Below are 27,067 nucleotides of genomic sequence, written 5' to 3' on the forward strand. Positions count from 1 at the left end.
TTGGAAGTGGTCCCCAAGTTACAGATGGCATTCTTGCTTAGTTTAGATCTCTCTGTCCCCTCTGGCTTGTTTTGATAGACCTGTGTGTAAAGTCTCAGCCTTTCTTCCAGACCACTGGTTCTCAGAGGGGTACCCAGGGTACCCAAGGGCATCAGCATCCCCTGGGACCCTGCCCCTGACCAATGACATGAGCAACTCTAGAGGTGGAGCCTCGCAGTCCATGTTTTAACAGACCCTTCAGGTGACTGACAGAGGCTAAAGGGTTTTCACTGAAACTATACGAGGGACAGGAGTAAAGCAACATTTCCTGAGCACCTTCTGTGTACCAGGGGCCTGTCTATATATATACACACACACACACACACATGCATGTATATACATATACACAGACTCATACATACATAGTGGTGCTATTTCATCTTTGCGACAATTGCGTATGGCAAGCGGTTTTCTCATTTCATAGTTGAGTTAACTGAGACTTCAGACGCCACATTCCCGGGGTGCATTTCAGTTCAGATACTAGAAGTGGGTCTCTGGCCCTGAGCCCATAAATGAGCAAACTTCCTTTTCCCCCTCTCCAACCCTAAACACGAGGATTTTCTCCACTTTTTCATCTGTTTGTATGGTATTCTAACGACTAACAATTTGGGTTGATTCATTAGATCATAGGATGCTAGATCTGAAAGACCATCTAAGCCATCCCACTTCACTGGAACACTTCCTGAGCCAGAGTGGATGCTCAGTAAATATTTGCTCAATGAATTTAATTTTGTAGATAAAAAGAAAGACCGTAAGAGAGGAAGGGGCCTGGCCAGTGTCACCTAACAAGCTGGTGGCAGGAGTGGGACTAAAACCCAAGTTTCTCAATACAGTCCAAGCCTGTCCCTTCACACATGACTCATGGAATCCTAAGATTTCAGGTTTAGAAGCTTATCTTTAAGGCCCCTGCAATATCTCTGCCAGTGATTAATTTGAATGCAGCCAGCGACAGAAAATGTATGATCTGATGGGTTACCTAGTCCATTCATTTTGTCATTCAGCCAACAGACTTTCATTTAAGACCTGCTGTGAGCCAAGGATGGCACTGTTTACTAAAGAGTCAGAAGCAAATGACACATTGCCTACCCTCAAGAAGTTTATATTATATGGGCAGATCCATACACATCAACAGAATATGATCCAACAAAGTAAATAGTATCCTGCTCCGACGCTTACAAAATTCTTTCTTCTTTTGAATTAAGTCCATTTCCCAAGGACTATAGTCCTTACTCATTGGACCTAATCAATCTAATTTAGGACCACAAAAGTCCAGTCCTTATCTTACATAACAGCCCTTCAGATACTTTTAAACAGTGGTCAGTACCCCCTGAGTAAGTTAAATTCCCAATTCCTTCAGGAATTTTTTTTTTTTTTTTTTTGAGAGAGAGAGAGAGAGCCAGGGGGTGGGGGTCGGGGCACAGTGCAGGGGAGGGGCAGAGGAAGAGGGAGAGAATCTTAAGCAGGCTCCACGCCCAGCATCCAACCCAGTACAGAGCCTGACAGGGCTCGATCTCATGACCCTGAGATCATGACCTGAACCAAAATTGAGTCAGACGCTTAACTGACAGAACCACCCAGGAATTCTTTATTTGAAATGTTTGTTCAAGTCCTCTTATCTTTCTCTTCATTGCTCTTCAACGAACATGCTCAAGTTCATCTTATCCGTCTCTTAAATGTGGCTCCCAGATGGTGAACTACTGAACTCCAAATATGGTCTGAGAGGACAATGCGGAGTGCACTTCCTCTCAGTCCCTTTATTCTAGGCATTGCACGCCTGAAACTGTAGGGCAAGGAAATGATAGCTTTTTTGGCCAGCAGGCATCCTCTGGAGTCTGGCTGTCGTGCTGTGTGCCTCCCGCCCTCTTTCCTCCACTTCTCCCCTTGTATTCCTGCTCAGTTTCTCCACACAGTGAATATTACTGAGTACTTGCTTTGTGTGTAGTACACACCAGACTTTTTGGAGGACCAGACTTGATGCTCGTCTTCAAGCAGCTCATAGTCTTACTGGTGAAATTCATGTGCCACCAAAGAAAGAATTAGCAAATAACCAAAACTTAATACAATCAAGGGAATCATCATCTTTCCTAGACCCCCTCTTTAGGGTTGCTCTTCATAGTGGTTGGTAAACTTCTGGGTATGATCGAAAACAGATCTCCCAGTTCAAATACCAGGGCAGAACTGGCTTGAAGCCCAGGCTGTCAGGGGCTTTGTCAAATTTTTGTCATTGCATTGACCTAGACTATTGCAGACTCATCTGCAGAGAGCTGGGGCACCTACAGGGACTGACACCTCACAGGCCATGTAACAGCTTTCCAGCACCTGGCACCTTCCCAGTGCCAATCTCAAGTGCACAGGGAGAAAAGTTCTTTCAGATGTTGGCATGAATCTGCCTGTGTTTGGGCTTCTGGGGGACAACAGGTTTAATTTGTTTTGATAGTGCTTTTCCCCAGGAGGGAATGTACCCAAACACCCTGCCTTCTTCGCATTCAGCACAGTGCTTGTTTGCTTTCCTGTTTTACCATAGAGAGTTGCTGTGTGCTTTATATGTATATGTGTGTGCACTCACCTCCAAAAGCCCACGTTGCCTTGTTGGGATTCATTAGACCAAGTTAGTATGTTGCTTTGGTTCACAAATGGAAGGCATGTGTGACCTTTCCTTAAAACCAAAATACCAACTCTGCCAAGGCCTGAGCAAACCTCTTCACATGCACACTGCTACACTATTAGCTCTTCAAAATAACTCTCTTAGGTGGGTGCCATTATTAACCCCATTTCACAGATGGGGAAACCGATATGTAGAGATGACTTGTCCAAAAGGCATATAGTTAGCGGGAGGCATCCTGGTTCCTGGAGCCCATGCTCTGGTTCAGGCCATATACCACAACCTTCAGCTTCTTTGGCGTCAGAAAGAACTTGGTTCACCTACTAGATTTGCTCTTATAGCTGTGTGACCTTGAGAAAGTGACTTCAGCTCACAGTCTCCATCTGAGAGCTGTAAATGCGTAAAATGATGGCAAAGGTATTCATTTCTCATAATTATTATGAGGAATAAATTAAAATATATGGTACACCTTTCATGGTTCCATTTGAGGGAATGAGAGGGTCTCTATTAGAGTCTCCTCTCTACCGTGAGTTGCTGTAGAATTAACTCCCAGCTGTGCCATCTAGTTTGTCTTCCTCTCTTTTCCTTGTTGCCAATAATAAGGCCAGTCCCCTTTCAGGATCAAAGAAGATGTAATAGATGTAACCTAAAGTATTTCACTAGCTGCCGTCAAGGTCATATGTCCAGTCATGCAGTTGGCTGTCCCAGAGTCCAAGTTCCTTCCTCTTGCCTGAAGCATTAGCATCTATCCTACAGTGAAGCCAAAAGGAAGGACCAGAGAGTGGATCTCTGCTGTGTAATAGGTAGACGTTGGTTCTTTAACCGACTGCTCTGAAAGAGTTGCTGACATCCACATTTACGACTTAAGGAGCGACAAGAGAAGCAGTGGAAAGAGTTGCTTCTCTTGGCTGGGGCACATCACAGGAGAACAGGAGATAGAGGAGGTGCTGGGAGGGAGGGATAGGTACCGGATGAGTGGAGAAGAGAGACGGAGGATGGCTGGTGAGCTCCGGCATCACTCACAGCCGATTCCTTCTGTCTTTGGTGCTGGAATCCGTCAGCAGACTCCCATGGCCATGGTGAGCTGGTGGAGGAGAAAAGCCACCTCTCCTCTTCTGGTGTGACTGCCCCTTGAAGTAGTAGTCCAGTGGGCAGTCAGCCTGCCTCGTAGTCCTCCTCCAGGCAGGATTTCTTCTGTGGTCTCTCCTTGTTTCCTACAAAGTTAGTCTTCGGGATCTCAAAAATGGAAAGCAAAAGGTAGAAAATGAAGGCAGGCTTTTCTGGACCTCAACCGCAGATCGGGAGGATGTATTTATCAACTGTGATCCTCTTTCACCTTGACCTTGACTTGATCATCTTTCACCATCTCATTTCACAGCAGTGCTAGTGATTTGTGTTTGGGAAAGGGTAGCGAGCAGACCAAGTAAGGCACTATAATGGGTTCACTGAGGCGTCTGTGGTTTCCACATCTCTAGGAAGGAGCATTGTCTTCTCTTCCTTCTGCAGACACCCCTTTGTATGTTGAACAATATTTTGAGCCACATCCAGAGAACACGCCCACTCACAACACATATCCAGAGAATGAGCTAAGGAAACATTTAAACTCCACATTCCAATATTGATGGAAGGAAAAACAAGTTCCTGAAAATTAAATCTCCTAGCAGGACCCACTGTTGTGAGAGAAAAACAAAAGCTAGGGGCAAAGCGCCCCCCTGCCAATCCTCCAGCATACCATCCAACCAATTATGAAAATCAGTAATTCATAGGCAGCTGAAATTTTAACTCAGGTCTGAGCAGTCTAAAGGTACACCTTCTGCTAAATGAAGGCAGCTGCAGTCTGAATGTGAGCAAAGCAGGACGGAACGATAGGGGAAGGAATTCACCAAACACTAATTGGAAACATAACATTTATGCAATAAAGTTCACACTTCTTCCAAGCCAATGAGTGTCTCTTCTGCACTAGCATTTAGTATAGCGATACCTGGTTAGTGGAGACTCATTATTTGTGCAATCCCAAGTGGGCCCCAAGTACTTGAAAGCCTTCCAAATGGAAGAAAAACTATAGACATTAACATTTCATCCAAAATAAATATTCTCTAAATGTCTCCCTTCTACTTCCTTGTTGCTATCGTAAAATTATTCCATGTCTCCTAAAACTTTTGCCTTCTCTGACACCCAACAGCCTGGGGCAAATTTTGAAGCAAACAGACTTCTCTTCTGTCAGATTTAGCAAACACTATACTCAGTCACAGAAAATGTATTTTCCTCACTGTTTCACTGTGAAGGCTTTTTGGCAGATGATTAACAGGCTTGTATCTTACAGGCTTCATAGATCAAAATCTAGACAGCGTGTAACACTTATCTGCAATTGATCCTGTTAAAAATGCAAATGGTAACTATGGTAATTTATTAAGAGACATATTTTATACCCCTGGGTTTGAGAAGGACTGAACCAGAGAGTTTTAGATTGGGGCAGGGGGATCTCTGAGATCATCTGGTTGAATTCTCTCAGTGAGAGCAACAACGTGGAGTACATGATGCTTTAACAGGGCTGAGGGGGACAGAGTCCTGGGAGTAACTTAGCCTGTTTAAGAAGTCAAGAAGGCTTGTCAGAGGAGGTGACATCTGAGCTAGATTTGAAAGGACTAGGTATTGCCATGCAGGGAAGCAAGGGAGGAACAAGTGTAAGGATGAGGAAACAGGTGCAGGAAGATCAAGTGACACGGCCAACGTCTGACAGCTAGGCAGTAGCAGAACAGGACCTGGCAACCAGGCCTCCTGCTTCTGCCCTGTACCCCTTCTGTGGTGCTGAAGGTGGAACCCACCCTTCCCAGTTGGACCACCAGCCAGTAGCTTAAAGTGAAAATAATCTTGCCTTAAATTTTACTCCAAATTCTTTTTTTTTTAAAGTAGGCTCCTCTCCCAGCAGAGAGCCCAATGCAGGGCTTGAACTCACGACCCCGAGACCAAGACCTGAGCTGAGATCAAGAGTTGGATACTTAACCGACTCAGCCACCCAGGGGCCCCTCAAAATTCTTATTTTTAAAAGCATATTCAGAAAGAAACTTCCTAAGTCATTCTCTAGAAGGACACTTACAACTTTAAGACCGTAGGAACATGGATTCTTCCAGGAAAAGCCAATGGAGAGCAGAGGTGCTCAGGGCCCTGGCTTGTGAGCCTCGCTCCACCAGGACCCAGACCGCTTTGAGCTGCAAGGAGAGCACATGCTAGATTGGACCCTCTTGTTCTTAACTCTGTGTTCATGTAGAGCGCAGCCCTTGTTACGCAGAGGGACAACATCGAGTGAGTGGAATTTCCCACCCATTCACAAAAAGAACCACGCATTTGAACTCTTGAACTCTTTTTAAGTAGTTTCCAAGTCAATAATAGGTGCATTCCAGGAAATACACCACACTATGAATTCGTCATCATCCCTCCATCTTTTCCCTTATCGATCCATACCCAAGCCATTCCTCAAGCCCACCTCCTCTGAGAAGCCTTCCCTCTGCTGGTTTTGTCCCGTATCAGCTACCATTGCCTTGGCCCTAAGTGCTTTGTTGCTCTTAAGGCTCAATGCCCTTCCTTGTCTGGACACCTTTTCTGCACAGTTGCTCTCTTAATTAATTATAGACTCATAAAATTTTAGAACAGGTAGCAGTCCCAGGGGTCATCATCTCTGCCATCACCTTCATTTATATATGAAGGAGGTGAGGCCCAGAGAGGGGCAGGAAGTTGTTTTAGGCCCCCCCAGCATGATACTAGAAGAATGGGCCCCCGTACAAGGTCTCTTTACCTCCAGGCACAACTTCTTCCATGCCCCGTGCTACTGCCTGGGTGACAGCTGTCGTCTCTTTCTCCCAGTTAGGCTGCAGATTCCCTGTGGGCAAGACTCACATCTTAGACGCTAACATCTCATTTAGCAGAGGCCTTAGTCTTAGCTTCATGGCTTGTAGTTGTGAGCTAAGACAACACGTTGAATCCTTAACTCTGTCCCACCTGACTAACCCTTCCTCTGCTTTCAATTCGGACTCTGCTGACGCACTCTGAGACCTTGGGTGAGTCCCTGACCTTTCTCCGGGTCTCAGTTTTCTTCACTATTAAATGAGAGCATTAGGCTATGGTCTTTTGGATCCTTTAAGCCCTGAAAGCCCTAGAATTTACTACCTTACAGCGGGATCCTTTGCTGTCTTCAAGACCAGCCTCACTGTGCCATTGATCTGTCACCTTGTTCCTTCTGAGGAACAGAGAGCACAGCATCACTGAAGAAGACCAGGCCCTGAGTCCTGGGTTCAAATCCTGCCTCCAGAACTCAGCATCTTTGTGATTCTCAGCAGGCCACTTCATCTTTCTCTGAGCCTCCTCTTTTTTTTTTTCTTTTTTAAAAATAGGAATAACAATACATGCTTGCAGATTTGGTGACAGTGAAATGGGAGAAACTTTGTGGAAACATGTGGCACAAAGAAGGCTCCAGTATAGAGTGGCTTCTTTCCCTTATTCCACACCCAGCATTATTGAGAAACAGGCTGTTCCAAATAAACAGATTTTCTAGATAATAGGCTTACTACCTGAAGCTACAAAACATTGACGATTTTTTTTGTTTGTTTGTTTGTTTGCTAAAATCTTTCTTAAATGAACTCCATATTTCCTTGTCAGGTCACACAGAATATAGGAAAAGTAGTAGGAAGAGTCTGAGAAAATCCCATCCCAGCAAAAGGTGGGCATGACCACATATGCCGGGGAGGCGGGTACAGCAAAGGGAATGTGAAAGAAAACTCCAGTGCCTTTGAGAGATCTTGGAATTTTTTTGTCTCAATAAATGGGGAGCCATCGAAGGATTTTAAGCAGGAGAATGACAGGATCATATTTGTTCCCGAGAGATGGCTCAGTCCACTGGGCGGTGACGGAATCAGAGTGGGGGGTGAGAGGGGAAGCAGGAGGCCAGCTTCCAGGCTGTTGTGTTAGCCCTGGTGGGCCCACGGTGGGCACCCGGTCAATAGGTGAAAACCCTGACATGGGAAAAGACAGGTCTGCAAATGCCCAGTAGCTCTAAGAAAAAACCAAGAAAATGGAATATCGGCCCATTATGAGAAAAATGTGAAGCACGGAAAGTGCGAAGAAGACCGTGAGACTCGCCCAATAAGCTGGCCTCCACAAAGCAGCACCGCTGACAGCTTATGCTGTTTTCCCCAGTGTTTTAGCTGCAGAATTTCTAATGCATTTGTAGATACAAATTTGATACATAAAATCTTGGTTCAGGCGGACATTTTCCAGAACACATCTTTTAGTGTCAATTGAGATGCACTAAGAGTAAAAATAACGCATAATTTTTAACTCTTGTCGGTTCCTTTCAGTGACTGGGCCGGAAGACCTCGAATGTGTGGGCCCTGGCTAACCTGAGGTTGGATCCCTGGGCCTTCTGTTGGGTAACGAAGGCCTCTTTTCAACTCTCCTTCTCTCTTCCCCACCAGAGTCGGTGGATAATTGTCCCAGCAACTGCTATGGCAACGGGGACTGCATCTCTGGGACCTGCCACTGCTTCCTGGGCTTCCTGGGCCCCGACTGTGGCAGAGGTGAGACCTGTGTGTCTGCGGGCGACCCCCACTCCTCCCGGCCCCGTGGGTGGTGCACGTTGCACTTCTCAGAGCAAGCGCAGGGCCCCGGGCCACCTGCTGTCTCCCGTGAGAAGGGCCCCCCAGGGCCGTTGTCCGGAAGCCCCGAGAGCAGGGTCTGCGTGAACCTCATGTCTGTGCTAGGCGCAGGGGAAGTGGCAGTGGTGGTTCTCTTAAAAAGTTGATTTCCATTTTGAGGACTGCTCAGCCTTTGCCAAGTGCCTTTGGTGGGGTTTTTTTTTTTTGCGGGGGGGAGGTTGTTCCATTTTGTTTTTTGATTATTGAAGGATAATTGACATGTGCCAAGGGGCTTTGCCAGTCACTTCGCAAGTGTGGTCTCTCTGGCCTTGTGGCCAGGCCTGCATTACTGCTCCATGGTGCCGGGATCTCTGTTGAGACCACTGAGGGGAGGGGTTGGGTGGGGGGCTGCTTTATGCCACACGGGACCCTAATGTTGCCTCATATCTGGGCATGAACAGTGCTAATGATGACCAGTACTGAGATGGCTTAAAGGCTACCCGTGATGTGCCCCGTGCATTTGGCCTTCCTTTCTGTCCTTGGAAGAGACAACAGGGCAAAGGCCAAAGGAGCTCTGTAGTCTGAGGCTCTGGCACTCCTCTTGGGAAACTGAAATGGCTCCTTCCTTTGGTCTTCCCACCTCTTCAATCCTTCAGCAAGTGTTTGCTTAGTGCCCTTTGGGGCTTGTTCCCGTGCTAGGTGCTGGGGTTAGAGCACTGAGCGAGGCCCAGCCCAGGAGCTCTCAGTCTGGTCAGGGGGACAGACAAGTAAGTAGACGATGACAAAGCAGTCATGGGCAAGTGAAACACGCTACACCAAGGTTAAATTCAGGGAGCGTCTGTCTTAGCTTGGACACGATGAGGACCAGGAAAGCTCCCTGGATGGAATTGGAATTGGAATCCAGACCTGATGCTTGAATAGTCGTTCATCAGTGTGAGGCAGAGGTGGTTTTTCAGAGTGCCCAGCAAATACTGTGACATGATGCTGTTTGGGGGCTTCAGCTTGTTGTTCCTAATGTGGGAGAGACTCCGTTTGAGATTGCAGAGCTGCAGCCCCGAGGAACCACAGTGATTACCTGCTGAGTGCCTCTAAAAGCAAAGAAACCAGGTGGGGGCCAGGGGAATGGGGTGCAGTGAGAAGAGATGAGTCATTCCCTCTAACAAGAATTACTGTCTCATCCCAACCACACTTAAACTTGAGAGTCACGTATAAAACAGCCTTATTGTATCTCAGTAAGGCTGGTAGGTACTTACTGCACAGTGCAATATAATTTATTTTTATATCATGTCCTTCATACGGATGATCACGCAACGCTTTATGCTAAGAGGCAGAATGGGAAGGTAATACTTTAAAGAGCCAAGTTGGGCTGAGCTATTCTCTTATGGGGTCACTAGTGTGTGGGGCTTGAGTGGAGCCTAAAAGGCAAGAAAGGCTGAGCTTTGCTGGGTTAGAGAGACAGCAGGTGGTGCTGCAGATGGGGCACAGGGAACAAAATGGAATGCTGTCAGGAGAGTGCTGGAGGGGAGATTGGGGCAGGCAGGAGGCCCAGCCGCTGTCTTTTCCAGTAAGACCAAGGAACAGATGGAAGCTTTGTGCGTCAGGGTCCTGGCCCCACCACCATGCTGCACCCACAGTACGAGGGGGATGGAGGAGAGCAGCGTTCAGTGGGCGCTTAACTCCACCAGGCCCTGCACGGCACAGCGTAGCCTACAGTTACACATGTGTTTAAACCAGAATGAAATAAAGCCAGAGACGCAGACAGATGGATACACTCGGGGACTGTGGCAAAGCACTTGAGGCTCTTGGTCCGGCCTGCAGGCCGAAGGGAGAAAGGGACAAAGGCAGGTGGGCCGCGCCAGGCATCGGTTCACGCCAGCCTTGCCATGCTGTCTCTGCAGCCTCCTGCCCCGTGCTCTGTAGCGGAAACGGCCAGTACGTGAAGGGCCGGTGTCTGTGCCACAGCGGATGGAAGGGCGCCGAGTGCGACGTGCCCACCAGCCAGTGCATCGACGTGGCCTGCAGCAGCCACGGCACCTGCATCATGGGCACCTGCATCTGCAACCCCGGCTACAAGGGCGAGAGCTGTGAGGAAGGTAGGACCTCGGAGTGGGGTGGGCGGCCCGCCTCCTCTCGGAACGCTTCAGGGTGCAGGGCGCAGCTCTGCCCCGAGCCGGGCACCCGCCAGCAGCGATAACTAACTTAGCACAAGAGGACAGGCAAACGGGAGCCCTAGTTGGTGAAGGGCAGAGAAGTGTCACTGTATGCAGGCTGTGTCCTGGAAGCCTTCGATCATTTAACCTCAAAACTGATAGGGTGAGGTAATTACCTCTGTTTCATAGTTAGGGGAACCGGGACTCAGAGAGTCACATGACCTGCCCAGGGTCACACGGCTGCAGGTGGCGGCACTGGGGTTGAGCCCCGTGTTTCTGGCCCCCGAGCCCAGGTTCTTTCTCCTCCCCTTTAAGCTCATATTCTGTCCATGTCTTAAGTGAGAGTCTGTTACAGACCTCCAGACTCTGCCCTCTGTTAGCAGAGGTATGTGTGTGTAGCTCATCGGTGCTTGTGAGTGTGTCTCTTTCCTTCCTAAAGTAAACTGTGCGTAGTGGAGGCTAGCAAGTGAGCTTCCACTTTAACAGTGCGCCTCTCTTCCCTAGGCAGTCTCATCTGGTGAGCTATGTGGGCATTTCTGTGGCCTGAGGAAGGGCAGCTGCGGGCCCGCGGCCATGGGGCTAGCCAGCAGCAGGGCTGGGACCCACCCCAGGTCTTCTGACTTCAGGGCCCTCTTTCTTCTTGCCTGCATGGGATTTGTAGACGAGAAGGGTCTTCTTCACAAGCAATATATATACAAGTGGCTTTTAAGAGCGCCTGCTCTGGGATCAGATGTAGGTTTGAGTCCCGGTTGTGCCACTAACTAGCCTCGCTTCCCTCATCAATAAAATGGGATTTCCGGGACGCCGGGGTGGCTCAGTTGGTTGGGCGACTGCCTTCGGCTCAGGTCATGATCCTGGAGTCCCTGGATCGAGTCCCTCATCGGGCTCCCTGCTCGGCGGGGAGTCTGCTTCTCCCTCTGACCCTCCACCCTCTCATGTGCTTTCTCTCTCTCATTCTCTCTCTCTCAAATAAATAAATAAAATCTAAAAAAAAATAAAAATAAAATGGGATTTCCTTCCTCAGAGGGCCATCATAAGGATTGAATTAAATGACCCATGTAAAGCAGTGTCTGACACATAATAAATGCCCCATAAATGTTAGGTCTTATATTATTAGTATTAATCTGGGGACGGTTGGAGCACATTTCCTGTTTCACCCCAGTCACTTTATCCAAGGCCTTTAGAAATGGGAGGACGCTGCTAATGGGCTTCCCTCCCACTGCCCACCATATAGGGCACTGGCATCTTCGTGGCGGATGCAAGAGGCTCCAGAGGAGAGCTAACCTCCTAACCATTTGGGATTTAACACATAGGCCCCTCTCAGGGTATCATTTCTCTTTAAAAAAAAAAAGAAAGAAAGAAAGAAAGAAAGAAAGAGAGAGAGAGAGAGAGAGAGAGAGAGAGAGAGAGAGAAAGAAAGAAAGAAAGAAAGAAAGAAAGAAAGAAAGAAAGAAAGAAAGAAAGAAAGAAAGAAAGAAAGAAAAAGGGGAAAAAAAAGAGAGCCAAGGGGCGCCTGGGTGGCTCAGTCGTTAAGCATCTGCCTTCGGCTTGGGTAGGGTCTCAGGGTCCTGGGATCGAGCCCCACATCGGGCTCCCTGCTCCGCGGGAAGCCTGCTTCTCCCTCTCCCACTCCCCCTGCTTGTGTTCCCTCTCTCGCTGTGTCTCTCTCGGTCAAATAAATAAATAAAATCTTTAAAAAAAAAAAAAGAGCCAATATAATGGGCCCACTTTCGAAGAGTGGGGAACAGGAAAGGATTAGTGTCTGAAAAGCAGCGCCTCTCTGAGACAGCCTGCCTGTAAACCCCAAGTGTGCCTGGAGGTCCTGATTCAGACCTATTAACTTTGATGGGGATTACTTTGGGCTGTCTGAGAAAGGAGGAGTGCCAGCCTCTGGAACAAAGGAACTTCGCTTTCTCATCCCGACAATGGTGACCTTCATCTGCTTTCCCTTTGCATTTTAGTCACTTGAGGTGAAGACCCAGAGAAGAAAAGAAAAGCAAAGAGGAGATTCCTCTTGAAACACTGGGGTCCTCCCACCCTGAAGTCCAGCATGTCCTGTGGGCCAGGGAGGGCCCGCTGTCCCTTCCCCAGCTCAGCTGGTTCTGGACAGTGCCCCAGCGGGCAGGCTTACTTACAAAGGGGAGAAAAATAAAGTTGTTTAGCTCTTTGATTTACGTTATCTATTTGAAAGAAGTGTTTTGACTCCTTTCTTTTCTGAGGAGGGCCATGTGGTACTGATTCCTTTTATTATTTCTGTTTCCCTGGTGAAGCGTCACTGCACAGTCCTTGTGTTTATAATGCGGGTTTCTTGGGGCCTTTCTCACCACCCCGCCCCACTCCTCTCTCTCCTCCTCCTCCCTCAGCTCTCTTCTGACGGGTTTCACCGTATTTATAAAACATCAACTAACAAGCTTATTTTTTCCCTGTCTCTCTCTTCTTCTTCTGAAGTTTATGGCCCCGTATTTTTTAAAGCCCAAACCGTGCCAACAGGACGCTTGGGGGGGGGGGGGGTCAGAAGAGAACACCTTAGGCCTTTTGCAGTGCAAAGTGACACTGTGTTTTGGTCCTGAAGAGCATCTAATAGCTTGTGTGGTCACTGAAGCAGGGCACATTTTGGGGAAAGAGTTGTGTTTGCAGCTTGGCCGTGCAGGCCTCCTCATTTTGTTAATGGGCTAAGCTTCTGCCAGAAATTTTGACTTGAATGTCAGGCTCTGCAGAGGAAAAAACAGGTAACTGTTTGGCCCCTCGTCTAAGCAGAAACTAAGTTAGACTGTCTTCTACCCAGAGTTCGGCCCACTTCCCTGCCAACCTCTCCCCTACTCCTTCAGCATAGAGCTCCCCCACCACGGGCTGGCTGGGTCTCCCCGTGTGACCCACAGCTCCCAGGGAAACATGTCATTTGTGAAACCATCTTGGTGTGATAGAAGGAAGACAACTTTCATCCCATCCTAGGGTTCCCATCACCCCAGAGGCCCCAGAAAGCGAGAGCAGATCCTGAGTCTACAGAGGATGTCTCCAGCAGAGTGTCACGGTGGCGTAGATAATGGCCGTAGGTATCGGGTCAGCAGGGACAGCGTCCTCCCTGCAGGGACGCTGCTCGGCCACTTTAGCCGAGTGGCCTTCTCTTGAGGTGCAGTCCTGTCGTCAGTGCCTTCTGGTCTTCGTTCCCTGCCTGGACCATCTTCTGAGAGTGTGGGATTCGCTTTGCTGGTTCCTGGGTCCCTCTCAGACTTATTGTGTCTGAGGAGCAGGACTGTGACGCCAAGGGCCTCTTGCTAAACTTGGCACCCTCTCGGCTTGCTCACTTGCAGATTTATAGATTCCACCTCAAGGGCGCCTCAGAGATAGCATCAACCCCGAAGCCTGGGCCCAGGCGCTCCCAGAATGGGAAATACCTTTATGGGCCTCAGGACAAGAATTGCTGAGTCGTTTCCTGTCAAATTGGAAAGCTCTCTGGATCTAGGGAATTATCATAGTAGCCTAATGGGCCAGAATAATCCTTCTGAGTTTCTGAGATGTGAGGCTTGTCATGAAAATATATCACTTATTATTTTTATTATTTTTAATTACCAGGAACTCCAATGGGTCATGCTTTAACCATCATGAAGTGGTGTCCAGAGACTGCGAGAGAAGATTCTTTGCCTTCATTTGGCTTTATTAATTCTCCACTTTGTTCTATTTCTTTTCTTGGTTTGTTTTGCTTTTATTTCTATTTTTTAACCATTTAGGTCTGTATATATGTATGTGTGTATTTTTGAACCAGTAAGATTACAGAAGAAATAGCAAGAGATGTGTACCAGGAAAGAGTGATTCAAATTTAAATTCCTCCACTTACCACTATGTGATCTTGGGCAAGTTATTTAACCTCTCTATGCTTTCATTTCCTCATCTGTGAAATGGGGATAGTAATGGTATCTACCTCAAAGAATTGTCACTAGAGTTAAATGAGACTGTGGAGGTAAATGGTTGAATAGCAAAATATGGCCCAGAAGAGGGACTACATCAGTACTAGTTGTTATTATTATTGTTGTTGCTATTGTTGTTCCCAAGATTCTGTTTTTAGCAAATGATTGCTCCTGACTTCTGACCTTCTGATGTCTCATTTAGGTTATTAAATTGAACTCCTTTTCAAGACCTAAAAAGTAAAAGAGCTGGGGCGCCTGGGTGGCTCAGTCGTTAAGCGCCTGCCTTCGGCTCGGGTCATGATCCCAGGGTCCTGGGATCGAGCCCCGCATCGGGCTCCCTGCTCTGCAGGAAGCCTGCTTCTCCCTCTCCCACTCCCGCTGCTTGTGTTCCCTCTCTCGCTTTGTCTCTCTCTGTCAAATAAATAAAATCTTAAAAAAAAAAAAAAGTAAAAGAGCTATCTTGATAAGCTGGCCCTCAGACAGACACTGTGTTCCCAGTATGTGGCCGTTCGTACAGTTTCTGTCCATTTGTGTCTGTGACTTTAACGTACCAAGGCCAGGTTTCCCCATCTTTTCTGCAAAAGTCAAATATGTGGGGTTATAAAATTTAATTAATCAATGAAGTAAAATCATGCCTGAATTATAAAGTAAAAGCGCCTCTCTCCAGGTTACCCAAGTCATGCCACTGAAGGTCCTGATAGGATGGAAAAGTAACTTCTTGGCAACAGTGTATCGCTCACAGGGTCCTTCCAAATCCTCAGTGTCCTCATTAGCAACTGTTAGATAATTTTGACACGGGAAGTTCAGAGGAGGTATGTGACTTGACAGTAGTCCTAGAACCAGTGCCTTTGTCCCGTGACCCTTGAACCTAGGACCTCCGAGATCGGTTGCCAAGTTCCTTCCTGTGGAGGACAGGGCTTCCTCTGGAGGGCTTCCTGGAGGAAGCTGACCACACTCGCTACGGCACCGTCAACCCTTTTTCCAGCTGCTGCACATGGCGGCCCTACCAGGACACCATCCTCCCTTACAATTGCAAGAGGAATGGGAATCCTCTGCCTTCCTAAAATGAAAGATCTCACAACTTTTTGGTAGAGTTGGACCGGCCTTTGCCAACTCTGTCTTCTCTCTGCTGCCTTTTGCACTTTCCATGTGAACTGGAGCCATGTGATAAGGTGGCCCTCAATACTCTCCTTCTGCTTTTTCTGTGCAGGGCTTTATGGAAGATTAGAGGTCTCTGTTAATTTTGTGCAGCCCCGTACCTAAAGCTTTGATTTAGGGAAATCAACCCCAGTAACACATATTGGCTTCAGAATCCGATAGGCCTTCAGATTCCTCTCTGGCAGGGTTAACTGTATGATCCAGCATAAATTATTTGCCTCTCTGAGCCTTAATTTCCTCATCTGTACTTCACGGGGTTATGGAAGAACCTGATTCTGAGGATATATGTAAAGCGCATCCTATGGTGCAGGCACAGAGCAGGTAACCCACATGTTATTCTCCTTTCTCTCTTTCTGGGTTGGTCTCTTGAGACCACCTTGACCTTGGGCTCTAGGAGCCCTACAGGGGTTGCTTGGCCATGAGCCACAGCTATACAGTTCACCCCCTATGTGAGGAGAAGCTGTGCAAAGCCTGTGGATATAATTTTGTGGGGGTTTTTGTTGTTGTTTTTTTTGTTTTGTTTTGTTTAAGATTTTATTTATTTATTTGAGAGAGAGAGAATGAGAGACAGAGAGCATGAGAGGGAGGAGGGTCAGAGGGAGAAGCAGACTCCCCACTGAGCAGGGAGCCCGATGCGGGACTCGATCCCGGGACTCCAGGATCATGACCTGAGCCGAAGGCAGTCGCTTAACCAACTGAGCCACCCAGGCGCCCCTGTTGTTGTTGTTTTTTATTAAGTTCAATTCACCAACATATAGTAGTACTAATCACGTCACGTGCCCTCCTCAATGGCCATCGCTCGGCCACCCCATCCCCCCTACCCCCTCTCTTCTGCAACCCTCAGTTTGTTTCCTGGAGTCCAGAGTCTCTCATGGCAGTGCATGTAATTTTGAATAGTCATTGAAATGTTTGCCCTCTGGAAAGTGAGGTTTGAAAGTTTGTGTCAGTCACAAGAACTTTGGGAAGATGATAACATCTGATGGAATTTAAATGCAAAATAAATTCTCTTTTCAATTAAGGAATCTCTTTTAGTCCCACCTTCATGGTAAGACTGTATTGTGAAGTGGTAAACAATAATAGTTTATTCGACAAAGATTTCTTGAGCACCTCCTCTGTGCTGAGCACCTTTCTAGGAGCTGGATACACAGAAGGGGACAAAATGAAGTCTTGTCTGCTAACTGGTGTAGTTATTACAGGTGCCGCAGGCACTGGGTACCATGCTAACACTTGATATATATTTCTTTATTTTTTTAAGTAGGCTCCACACCCAACATGGGGCTTGAACTCATAACCATGAGATCAAGAGTCACATGCTTTACCAACTGAGCCAGCCAGGTGCCCCTTGATATGCATTTCCTACTCTGCCTTACAAACCAAGAAGTAGGAATTTGTATCCACATTTTATAGGCAAGGGAACCTCCCCTAGGTAAGCAGTCAGCCTCCTATCAAGCCAGGAACCCAGGTCTACTGTTCATCCAAGTTCTTCCTCTTTACTCTATTCAGTGGCCTCTCCACAGGATGTCTGTGTCCTCTTACCAGGGTGAAGCCCCTCCACGACGAAGTGTAGTACTTCACCACTTCACTGGTCAGATGCTCACCTGTGTTCTCTCTGTTTTCTCTGCTCCGTGTCACAGTGGACTGCATGGACCCCACGTGTTCAGGCCGGGGGGTGTGTGTGAGAGGCGAGTGCCACTGCTCCGTGGGATGGGGAGGCGCCAACTGCGAGATGCCCAGGGCCACGTGCTTGGACCAGTGTTCGGGCCACGGAACCTTCCTCCCAGACACCGGCCTTTGCAGCTGTGACCCAGGCTGGACAGGACATGACTGTTCTATCGGTAAGTGTGGGGAGAAGGGCACCGCGTGGCAGGAGGGAGGAGCTTCCCACCATTACATGCGCGCCATTCATTCCCCGTCAGTGATCTGACCCTGTTCCTGGTCATTTAGCGGGGGGGGGGGGGGGGGGGGGGGGGGGGAGGTGTTACTTTTCCTCTTCCCCTGAACACCATCCTTCAGCACCTGTACTTTCAGATCAGCAGAAGATTCAGAAATTAATCTTCACATCATTTCTTCCATAGTGGTGCCTTGAGAGTGAAAACATTGTCCTATAACCATGTGAATTAGAATAGTAGATTGAAATCTCATCTCCCATGTTACGGTGGTCATCCCTAGAGGCAAGTCCATAGGGAACAGTGCGCCTAGGTAAGACCTGCAGGGATGAGGCTTTAAAGGACTCGGGTCCAGGGGTACCTGGGTGGCTCAGTCGGTTAAGCGTCTGACTGTTGATTTCAGCTCAGGTCGTGATCCCCGTGTTGTGAGATCGAGCCCCAGGTCGGGTTCCACACTCAGCAGGGAGCCTGCTTGGGCTGCTTGGGATTCTCTTGCTCCCTCTGCCCCACCCTTCCTCCCCCTACCTCTCTAAAAAAACGTGGGGGAATCAGGTCCCAGCTGTCAAACTCTTTGGTTTCACTCGTTCATCAGAATAAAGTCTGAACTCAGTGTATTATTTAGGGTTCTCTGTGACCTGATCCCCACCAGACATTCTGGCCAGATTCTCTGCTAGCCAGTAAGTTCCATGAAGATAGCAAACGTGTCTGTTCACCCTCCATGCCCAGGACTCAACACAGGCCTGGCCCACAGCAGCTGCTTGATAAATACTGACGAATGGATAATAAACACATGAAAGAACACATGATTGAATGTGTTCTTCACTGTAGTGTTCAGTTCATATATAGAGGGTTTATATAGATAACATTCAAAGGATCATTACATTAGCACCCTTCTGTTCTTAAGTGCTTTATGATTTGTAGACCCTCTCCAGACGAGGGCTTGAATGAGAACATGTGTAAATCACCTAGCACAGTACTGGGATATGGTAGGTGTGTTCACTTCTCAGATCTCATTTCAACAGAGTCCACCGTTTAAATCCACATGAAAGCTCTGTGGGAAAGGTATCATCACCCCTGTTTCACTGATTTACATAATACTTTAATCAATGAATACTTTTGAATACCTACTATGTACTAGACACTCTTCTAATCAGAGATAACAAAGAGATAAGAAAGTCCCAATCTTTGTTGAGCTTCCACTGAGGGAGACAGCAAACAAACAAATGAAGAGAAATAATGATAAAGAAGCTAAGGCACAGGAAATTTTTAAGTAATCCCACCCAAGGACACACAGCTAAAACGTGGCAGCATCCCCCACTATGGTTTTTTGGGTTTTTTTTACTTAAATCACTTTCTTTACCACGCCACACTGTAAACGAAGTGCAGCTCAAATGAACTCATTATGTTGCATATTAACAGTCCTTTTTGTGATCAGGAAAGATGGCTGAGGCCTTTGGCAAAAATGAGATCCATGCAGCATCTGTGCCTTTGGAATACTCTGAACTACCTTGCCCCATTAAATGGAGAATTGGTGTGCAACAGGCAGTCTAAATTGGACTTGTATCCTTGTTTGCAAAGCTCGCATTAAGACATGATTGCAAACACAGACGCGCAGGATCTTAAGAATAATTCTTTTTATATAGCTCCGTTTATAGCAATATAATAAATGGTCCTCGTGAAGCCACACTGGGTTGTATTGTTTGTTATGTGGCCACAAAGCTAATTTATGATAGGTATATAACTGTTTGTGCCTTGTTAATCCCCGATGAAACTGTACAGCCTTTCACGGAGGCAGGTATAACTTTGGGTGAGATCACTAAGCATTCTTTCATTGGTCCTGTAAAAGGACATGGCAGACCCATTGGAAGGGACTTTGAATAGAACTGTGAGAGCTCATCATCCTCCCTTCCTCGTACACCACTCCCCATAACTGGTGTCAAACGTGTGTGTGGCCTCGTGTGTGAAGGCAGAGGCGTTCCAAGTGATGAGAAGCGTCCCTGAGCCCAACAAACCTTGGTTCAAACGCTGGTCCTAGTTATAACTCTGGGCAAGTTCCTTCCCCTCTCTGAGCTGTAAAATGGAGGTGGTGACAGTCCCTACCCTCTGGGGTTATTATTTGGAAAATTATCATGTGGTGAATTATTTAAGATGATATTAAAGAAGCACTTAGCATGCTACTCAGCTTGTGATAGGGGCTCAGTAAATGTTAGCTGCTGTTATGATTATGATTAAAACAGCCACTGATGAGAGCCCTTGATATTAATGAAGACATTTGATAGAGGCAAGATGAAATATGCCTTTTCAGAAATGTGGATTATAGTTCTTAAAGCTCCAACCTACAGCTGACAAAAACAGTGTCATGACTGCCAACCCGGCCAGGAATTTCAAAGATGGCTTCGAAATTACTGTCTCCCCTGGCAATAGTAAAAGCAATTTGTGTTTGTCGAGTGCTTCCCAGCCTACAGAGATACTTCACACACGCACGCGCACCCCCACAGTGACAGCCCCGTGGGCAGGGGGACCAGGTAGGACATCACCTCGAGGCTCAGGGGGTTGCCAGCCTTGCCTAAGGCACACCAGGGCCTGAGGAGGCTGGCGGCCAACGTTCAGCCTGGGGCCCCGGGCCTCACCTGCAGCCCAGCACTCCGTGTCGCCTCTCCACGGGCCACTGTTTCTCCTCAGCTGTCGCTTCCCCCCAGAAGCCAGGCTGAAGGTGAGTGAAGGCACTTGGAAGGTGGTTCTCTCTCGCCACCCACCCTGTATCAACGGTACCTGCTGGCCTCGGTCCCGCCACTGCCACGTGCTAACTGTGTGACCTTGGCAAGGTACTGACTTCTCTCAACTTCAGTTTCCTGATCTGAAAACTGGAGATAATGATGTCTCCCTCAAAGCTCATGTGACCGTCAAATTCTAGAACGTATGTACGTGCATCGAATAGTGCCTGGCTAGAGTGAGCGCTTCGCGTCTCGCTCCTACCGCCCTTCCGAGGGCACTTCAGCCAGTGGGAGCTGTTTGAAAGCTATCGAGTTTTTGCCACAAAGGTGAGCAAGAACTGCCTTACTGACTGGATGCCCCTGAAGCTGGGGGGCTGTCTCTATGTCCGGGGGCTAACTACAAGGTGGTGGGACAGGCACTGGACTTTGCCTCAGAAAATCTACTCCCTGCTAGTAGAATGGCTTCGGCAAGTTGCTTAACCTCCCCCCGACCCCTGCCACCTCAGTTTCCTTCATGGTAAAATCACCTATGGGATTGTGGTAAGGATTCAGTGAGAAGATGGAGGTAAAGTGGTTGACACCACGTCTGGCATGACTGGGACCCCCGGTGAGAGGCAGCTCCCGGCGTAGTGTGCGTGTTATTGGCTCCTGGCCTGGCAGGCCTGGCACAGACACTGCCCAGAGCCTTCCCGTCAGGAGCTACAGGCGAGCAGCTCACCCCGTCGGCACCGACTGTGGCTTGTGGGGTTGGCAGAAATCACCATTGGGCCCTTCTAGGAAGGAGGACCACCTCTTCCGAGATGAAGAGATGTGTCGCTGTTTGGCCCGGGGAGCAGGATTTAGTGAAAGCAGCTGAAACCAACGTGCCCTGCACTCAGCGACCAACCTGTCATGAAATGTGAGCTGACGAGTTCCTCAGCACTGTGGTTACGCTTGTGGAAACAGTGAAGTCAGATTTTATGTAAGGACTTACTCAGACCCCCACCTTCTCAGCAGCTTGGCTTCCAATCTCAGCTCAGAGATTCCTCCTGAAATCTAGCCTCCTTCATGGAATATTCCTTCGTGACAAACAGTGTAAGATAACTGTTGGGACAAATGCCTATGGCCTGGAAGAGCGTGGGTTATATGTCCCACCCCCCCCACACCGGTGTCCTCAACTCTGGACCCAGTGGGACTTGGCTTTTCCAGTCTTGGGGGGATGATAGTAGTGGTGATGGTGGTGGTGATTGCTAGTGTTACCGATAGTAAAGAGCTGGAGAAAGGAAATGACTTGTCCAAAGTAACTCAGCTAAGCGGTGGCAGAGTGTGAATTAAATCTAGGAGCTCCGTTTCCAAGTCCTCAGCTCTTGCCTCAAGCCCCCTTTCCATCCAAAGAGGTTTCCTTACAAGGATAGAGTGTTACTTAAAGAGCCACCCATTTCTTAGTGCTTACCATGTGCCAACTACTGAACTAAGTGCATTACAACCATTATCTTAGTTAAGGTTCATATGAAAACTGTAAAGAAAGTATTACTAGTTCCATTTTCTGGATAAGGAAGCTGAAGCTCAGAAAAGGGAAATTCCTTGCCGGCATCCCCCCATCGGTAAGTGGCAGAGTACAATTCAAACCAGATATGGCTCCAAGGCCTCTCCCAAGCTCTGTGGTATATGAGCAATATGTTGTAATCTTGCCTCTCTCTTGCCAAGCTGTGAACTCTGTGTGGTCAGGGTCTACCAGTATCCCTAGGGCAGGGCCTAATACGGGTTAGGTTCTCAGTGATTACTCAATACAATGACTTACCCAGTGACACATCAAAGAAGAAGCTAGAGGCTCTGCCCAGGAAGGCTCTGCCCAGCACACTACCAGTCTAATCTGTTCTCTAAGGCCCCTCCTCCCCACCCCTGTGTACCCCCACATCCTTGCACACACACACACACACACGCATGCACGCACGCATGGACATGCTCACACGCACGCAGGGGCGCACGCCCTGCAGAGCTAAAACCAAAATCCCTGGGCTCCTTCTCTGTCAGTTTCCAGACCTAGCTCATGTTAGTTTCGTGTGCCTTGCCAGCCAGCCAGAACCCCTCCGGGATGAGAGCTGGCATCATTTCACCTCCTTCAAGTCTTCCCTGGGGAGCAGCCGTGGTGGGCTGGATGCCTCATCTGCTTATGCATAAAGTGGGTGAGCCCAGCAGCGCTGCTGAGCCAAGTGACTGTCCCTACCAACCCCAAGTTGGATTTTCATTCTCTTGGCTGCCTTAGAAAAGGGAAGGAATTTAACCTCTACACGATGGTCCTTACAGGTAGAAAAGTTTACCTTTCTTTCAGAGCCTAATGACTCCTTAAGAAGATTTCAGTCTCATTGATGTTTTCCAGGACACCATTTCACATGTGGTCCCTTAGACCCAACGTTTGCCCCTCTGCTGGCTCTCCTTCAGGTCTTCCTCCCCGTCCACCCCCGCCCAGTAGCCTCGGTCCTCAGCCTCATAAATTCACTCCTCATTTCCACTGCTCCATGAGCTCACTCCAGTCTTGTCTTCCATAAATGACTTCTGTGTGTAAGGGTCCTCTTGCAACATTTCGTTCCTTTGGGTTTGCTGGCTCGCAGAAGCAGTACGTGACAGAGATTCTGCCTGGAAAATGCCCATGCTGGTGGTTTATGATTCTTATCATTTCATTGCAGTTGAGTTTCATGGAATAACAGGTGGAGATTTAGAGGATGGGTTCGGAGGTAGCATGTGCAGTCGGAAAGAACCGCATGGGATTTGGACTGGGACCAAGCTAGATTTTTAAGACTGATCTTATCCAAAGAATATGGCTAATGATACCTGCTTTGCAGGGTTGTTTTTCAAATTAGCTTTAATACATATGTATAAAATGCCTAGCATGGTGCTGGCATTCAATAAGCACTCAATAAATAAAGTATATATTTTTAGAATGCGTGATTAAATTTAAATTAGCCAAACAGTCCTTAGACTCTTGCAAATTTAAGTCTGAGAACAATTTATACAGTGAAGGTTTGGATCCAGACCTGGACTTAAGTCTGTGTAACCTTGAACAACTTGCTTTCTCTCTCAGCGACTCAGCTTCCTTGTGGTTTCTGACCCTCTGCCACCCACTCCCCCCAGCCCATCCCTGGTCATCGAGTCTAGATGAAGTTATTAATGTGCTGACATATTTATCCCCAAACAACAGCACAAGGGCCAAACAGCATTAGCATCAGCTTCCTGCCAGATAACGAGCTTTCTGAGCTCGATTCCAGAGAGGGGCACAGCCTCACAGAGAGAGCATCCCAGAACAGCTCCAGACCTGCCCCTGCCCCTGACAGTAACAGACATCCACCTCATTCTCCTTGTTTCTGCTTCAAATGGTATCTAGTGTGCCTTGGACTTAATGTGTACACCCTTCCTGGAACTCCCTGCGCACTGGGTGCTATTCTAGGCACCAAGGATCAGAGAGCTTCAGCCCACTCAGGAGGCGACACCTAGTTAGGTGGCGTGATAAGAGCTCTGACTGATGTGTGTATGTGGGGTTTGGGAGCACAAGGGCAGGAGCAGTGAGCTCAGCTGGAAGAAAGGTGAGAGCGGAAGCTGAGACAGTCTTCCCCAGGGAGGAGACTTGTAAGCCGGACCGTTAGAGGGCGCCTGGCGGTGGGGGGAGTCCAGGCAGAGGGAACAGCATGTGCAAAGTACCCAGGTGTGCAGGAGCATCATCTGGAAAATCCTGCCTCTGATTGGAGAGTAGCAGCCGTGGGGGTGGGTAGAAGAAGGAAGACCAGAAAGGTAGGCAGGGTCCAAGCCATGGTGTCCACTGAATGCCTGGCTGAAAATCTTGGATTAAAAAATTGTTCAATGCGCACTGAAGATTTCCCTGTGAGACTGCATGTCAGGGCACCTTCTTTAGCTCTCTCAGCCTAACCTGGACTAGGTTCCACCTTCGCTGAGGGGGGACCTTCAAAATTCAAACCCAGATTCTCTGAGCTGCTGATTTCCTCTCTATTCCTCTCCTCCCCTTCCAAAAAGAAATGCAAATCCTAAAGCATAGTTAATAACAAATATGACTGGATAAATAGGGAGCGGAAAATGTCTGTTATCAAATTAAGTCACAATTGACAACAAAATAAGCCCGATGTTTAAAAAAAATAAGAATAAGCTGAAAGTAGTAACAAGGTTAAAAAAAATTAAAGCTCTAAACATAGCATTTGCATTAGTGCTAAATTTAAAAAATGGTAATTCAATTTTATTTACGAGGCAAATATAATTACATTTAAATTTGAGGGAACAGAATTTAATTCTTATTAATGACAGAAAGACTGAGTGAGATACTTTAATGCCAGAGAAATTGTCTTACGTTCATGGATGGGAGAGAAAATTAAATTCAGCGTGGAGCATTCTCCCTGCTACAAGTCTCATGTGTGTAGCCAGAATTGTTCCCTCTCTGAGAAGCATTAGCTTCTCAGCCCAGAAAGCACAGCACTGACATCCAATTAAACATCAAAAGGAAATGATCAAGCCAGGCTATTTCTGTACAGGTATGTTACGGGAGAAGAAACCCAAGGTTAGAATTTCAGCCGAGGAATAATATCCATTGAGACTTGACATTTCCTCTACCCCTTCCCAATGGCAAGTGATAGCCCGAAATCAAAGTTCAGAATAATAAATACCAAAGAGATTGACACTGAGGCAGAGAAAGAAGAGGAGGTGTTGGAGGGAGACAGAGAAGAGCCTACCAGTTGTCTGGGATGTAGCGTGCAGGTTGAGACACAATGAGATGATCCGCTCCTAACATTTAATCGAAGACTGGGAAACTGGGCCCAAACAGGCGTAGTACTAAATAGTGCCAGAGTTAAAGGTTGATAAACCGGGAGCTGGCAGCTTTGTAATTTGGGAGAATTTCCTCTGACAGCCCTAGAACATTTTTGATCAGATTGGAGCTCTTCAGTATGTAAATAGAAGCCCTCCCGAAATTGGGCTTCAGAATCGGGTTTCTGTTTGGATGCCCAAGCTGATGACTTATACACAATCTCCGGTTGTCTTCCTGAATCAAACTGCTGGTATATAACTTGTAATTTTAAAATAATAACTGTTCTTTGAATGGAAATTTTATTTACATTTTACAGAACTCCTCATGTACGTGCTTCATGATTCATTCAGGCAACAAGTCCATAAGCCTCTGACACCAGAGATGGTGTTGCTCCCAGGGATCCAGAGTTCAGAGAGCTTGAGGGATTTGCCCAGAGACACTCTGGGAAAACAAGGATTCAAATCCATCTTTCTCTGGGCTCAGAGCCCATGTTTATCCCCGGCATAACTCTGCCATTGGCCATTTCCAAGGTTTATGCTGATACTGTTGATGAATGAAATATGAGGTTCATAAGGTTTTGCTTCATTGGATACCACTGCAAAGAGCCACGTAAACTGGATCTTGACCATGAGGTACCTGGTGGTACTACAGGGGCTCAAGGAAAAGAGTGATTGCTTTCAGCCAGGGTGATCAGGGGGGCTTCCCGGAGGAAGCAGGATTTAAGGTGGGTGATATAGGTTGGGTTTGAGTTGGCAGAGAGAGAAGAGACAAGCACCTTGCAGCAGCCAATTGTAGAAGTCAAAGATTTACAATCTGTTACAAAGATGCAACAGAACATGGCATTTTCCAGGAAAGACCAGTAGTTTGGAGTGGCTTTGCTTAGGATATTTGTGGCACTAGAGAGAAGGAGAAGAGGTGAGGGAAGTTAGTAGGCATTTAGTCACATATGGCCTTGAAAGAATTTAGGTTTGATCTGTCAGTGGGAACCACTGAAAAATTTTAGGCAGAGGTGTGATATGGTGAGGTTCAGTTTTGGAAAGCTTACTCTAATATTGGCATGTAGTTGGAGGTGCTGGGGAGACATCTAGGTGGAAGTGTCCAGGAGCCAGTTTAGATAGGTGAGCACATGACTGGGTGGAGAGATGGGCCTTTCACAGAAGGATATCAGAGTCTTTGGGAAGAGGGCTGAACATCGCTATCTCTTCAGCTCACCCATTTGGGCCCTTTCAGTGAGGTTTGGGTAGTGTTCCAGCCCTGGCCAGAAATCCACATGCTGGGCATGTTGTGTGGCTTCTGTGCTCACCAGCCCTTTCCTCTGTTGTTATCCTTCTGCAAAGTCAGACCCTATTGGGAGGCCTCCTCCAAGCTAAGTTTGAACTCCTCTAATCAGGAAGCCAGATAGCCTCCAATTAAGATGAATAGCAGTGGCTTACTGCTTCCTGTGATAGGTGCTTCCTAAAGCTCGAAATTCTGGTCCTAGGGGAGTAAGTGTGGAGACTGCTATGCACCAACATCCTGGAATCCACTTTTCTGCTTGGTTTGAAAGCACTCCAAGCTCCTCGAGTGAGGTGAAAGGCCGTGTGGTTTCCAAGGCTCATTAGCTTTCTGCCAACTGGATCTGTGGGACAGAGTGGGGCTGGGAGCAGCGCTGACCCTCTGGTAGAGGGATGGAAGTTGGAAAGCACCCAAGAGTGGCTTGGGTTTGGCCTCAGTGTGAAAAGGAAACCAATTACCATAAGGAAGTTGAAGGCTCCCTTCCTGTACCTTCCTCTCCTTCTGGCTTCTTCCTGAAACCTGCACTGAGACTAAAAACCATCCACCCAATTTAGTGAGAGAAGGAGGGAGGAGGGTGCTATGTTGAAACCTATACTGATATAGAGATATAGGAATATCTATCCATGGGAGAGGAAGGTAACTTATAAGTATCCTACTGTGTGCTGGGCCTGGTTACAGCTTGGTGCTCCTTTACACATGTGGGTAGACTTGAGTTCCTTGAGGATGGGAATAATTTAATGTCATTTCTGAAACCCTAGCCTCTAGGAGTAGCTGGCACATAGTAGGTGCGCAGTATATTTTCAAATCAAGTTTAGGGTTCTGGCAGATAGGAATCCTTATCGCCATTGTATAAAGGACAAAGCTAAGGCTCAGAGGTGTGCTGTGTAGCTGGGAAGTAGCAGACCAAGCTCTTACAGCAGCGTCT

The 27,067-nt window shown here is 47.5% G+C and overlaps 1 protein-coding gene across 12 annotated transcripts in view; it reads left to right on the forward strand.

Annotated features, from left to right (window-relative positions):
- Positions 1–27,067, forward strand: part of TENM4 (teneurin transmembrane protein 4) — a 719,612-nt gene that overhangs the window by 566,260 nt on the left and 126,285 nt on the right. For all 12 annotated transcript variants that reach the window (XM_064576841.1, XM_064576836.1, XM_064576846.1 and 9 more), the window contains 3 exons: positions 8,110–8,211; positions 10,167–10,361; positions 17,116–17,316. In XM_064576841.1, coding sequence (XP_064432911.1) covers positions 8,110–8,211; positions 10,167–10,361; positions 17,116–17,316 — 498 coding nt within the window. The remainder of the gene's footprint in view (positions 1–8,109; positions 8,212–10,166; positions 10,362–17,115; positions 17,317–27,067) is intronic.

The sequence above is a fragment of the Mirounga angustirostris genome, unplaced genomic scaffold (assembly GCF_029215605.1).
Source record: "Mirounga angustirostris isolate CCGP_5_RB_7025 unplaced genomic scaffold, mMirAng1.0.hap1 SCAF_13, whole genome shotgun sequence".
NCBI lineage: Eukaryota > Metazoa > Chordata > Mammalia > Carnivora > Phocidae > Mirounga > Mirounga angustirostris.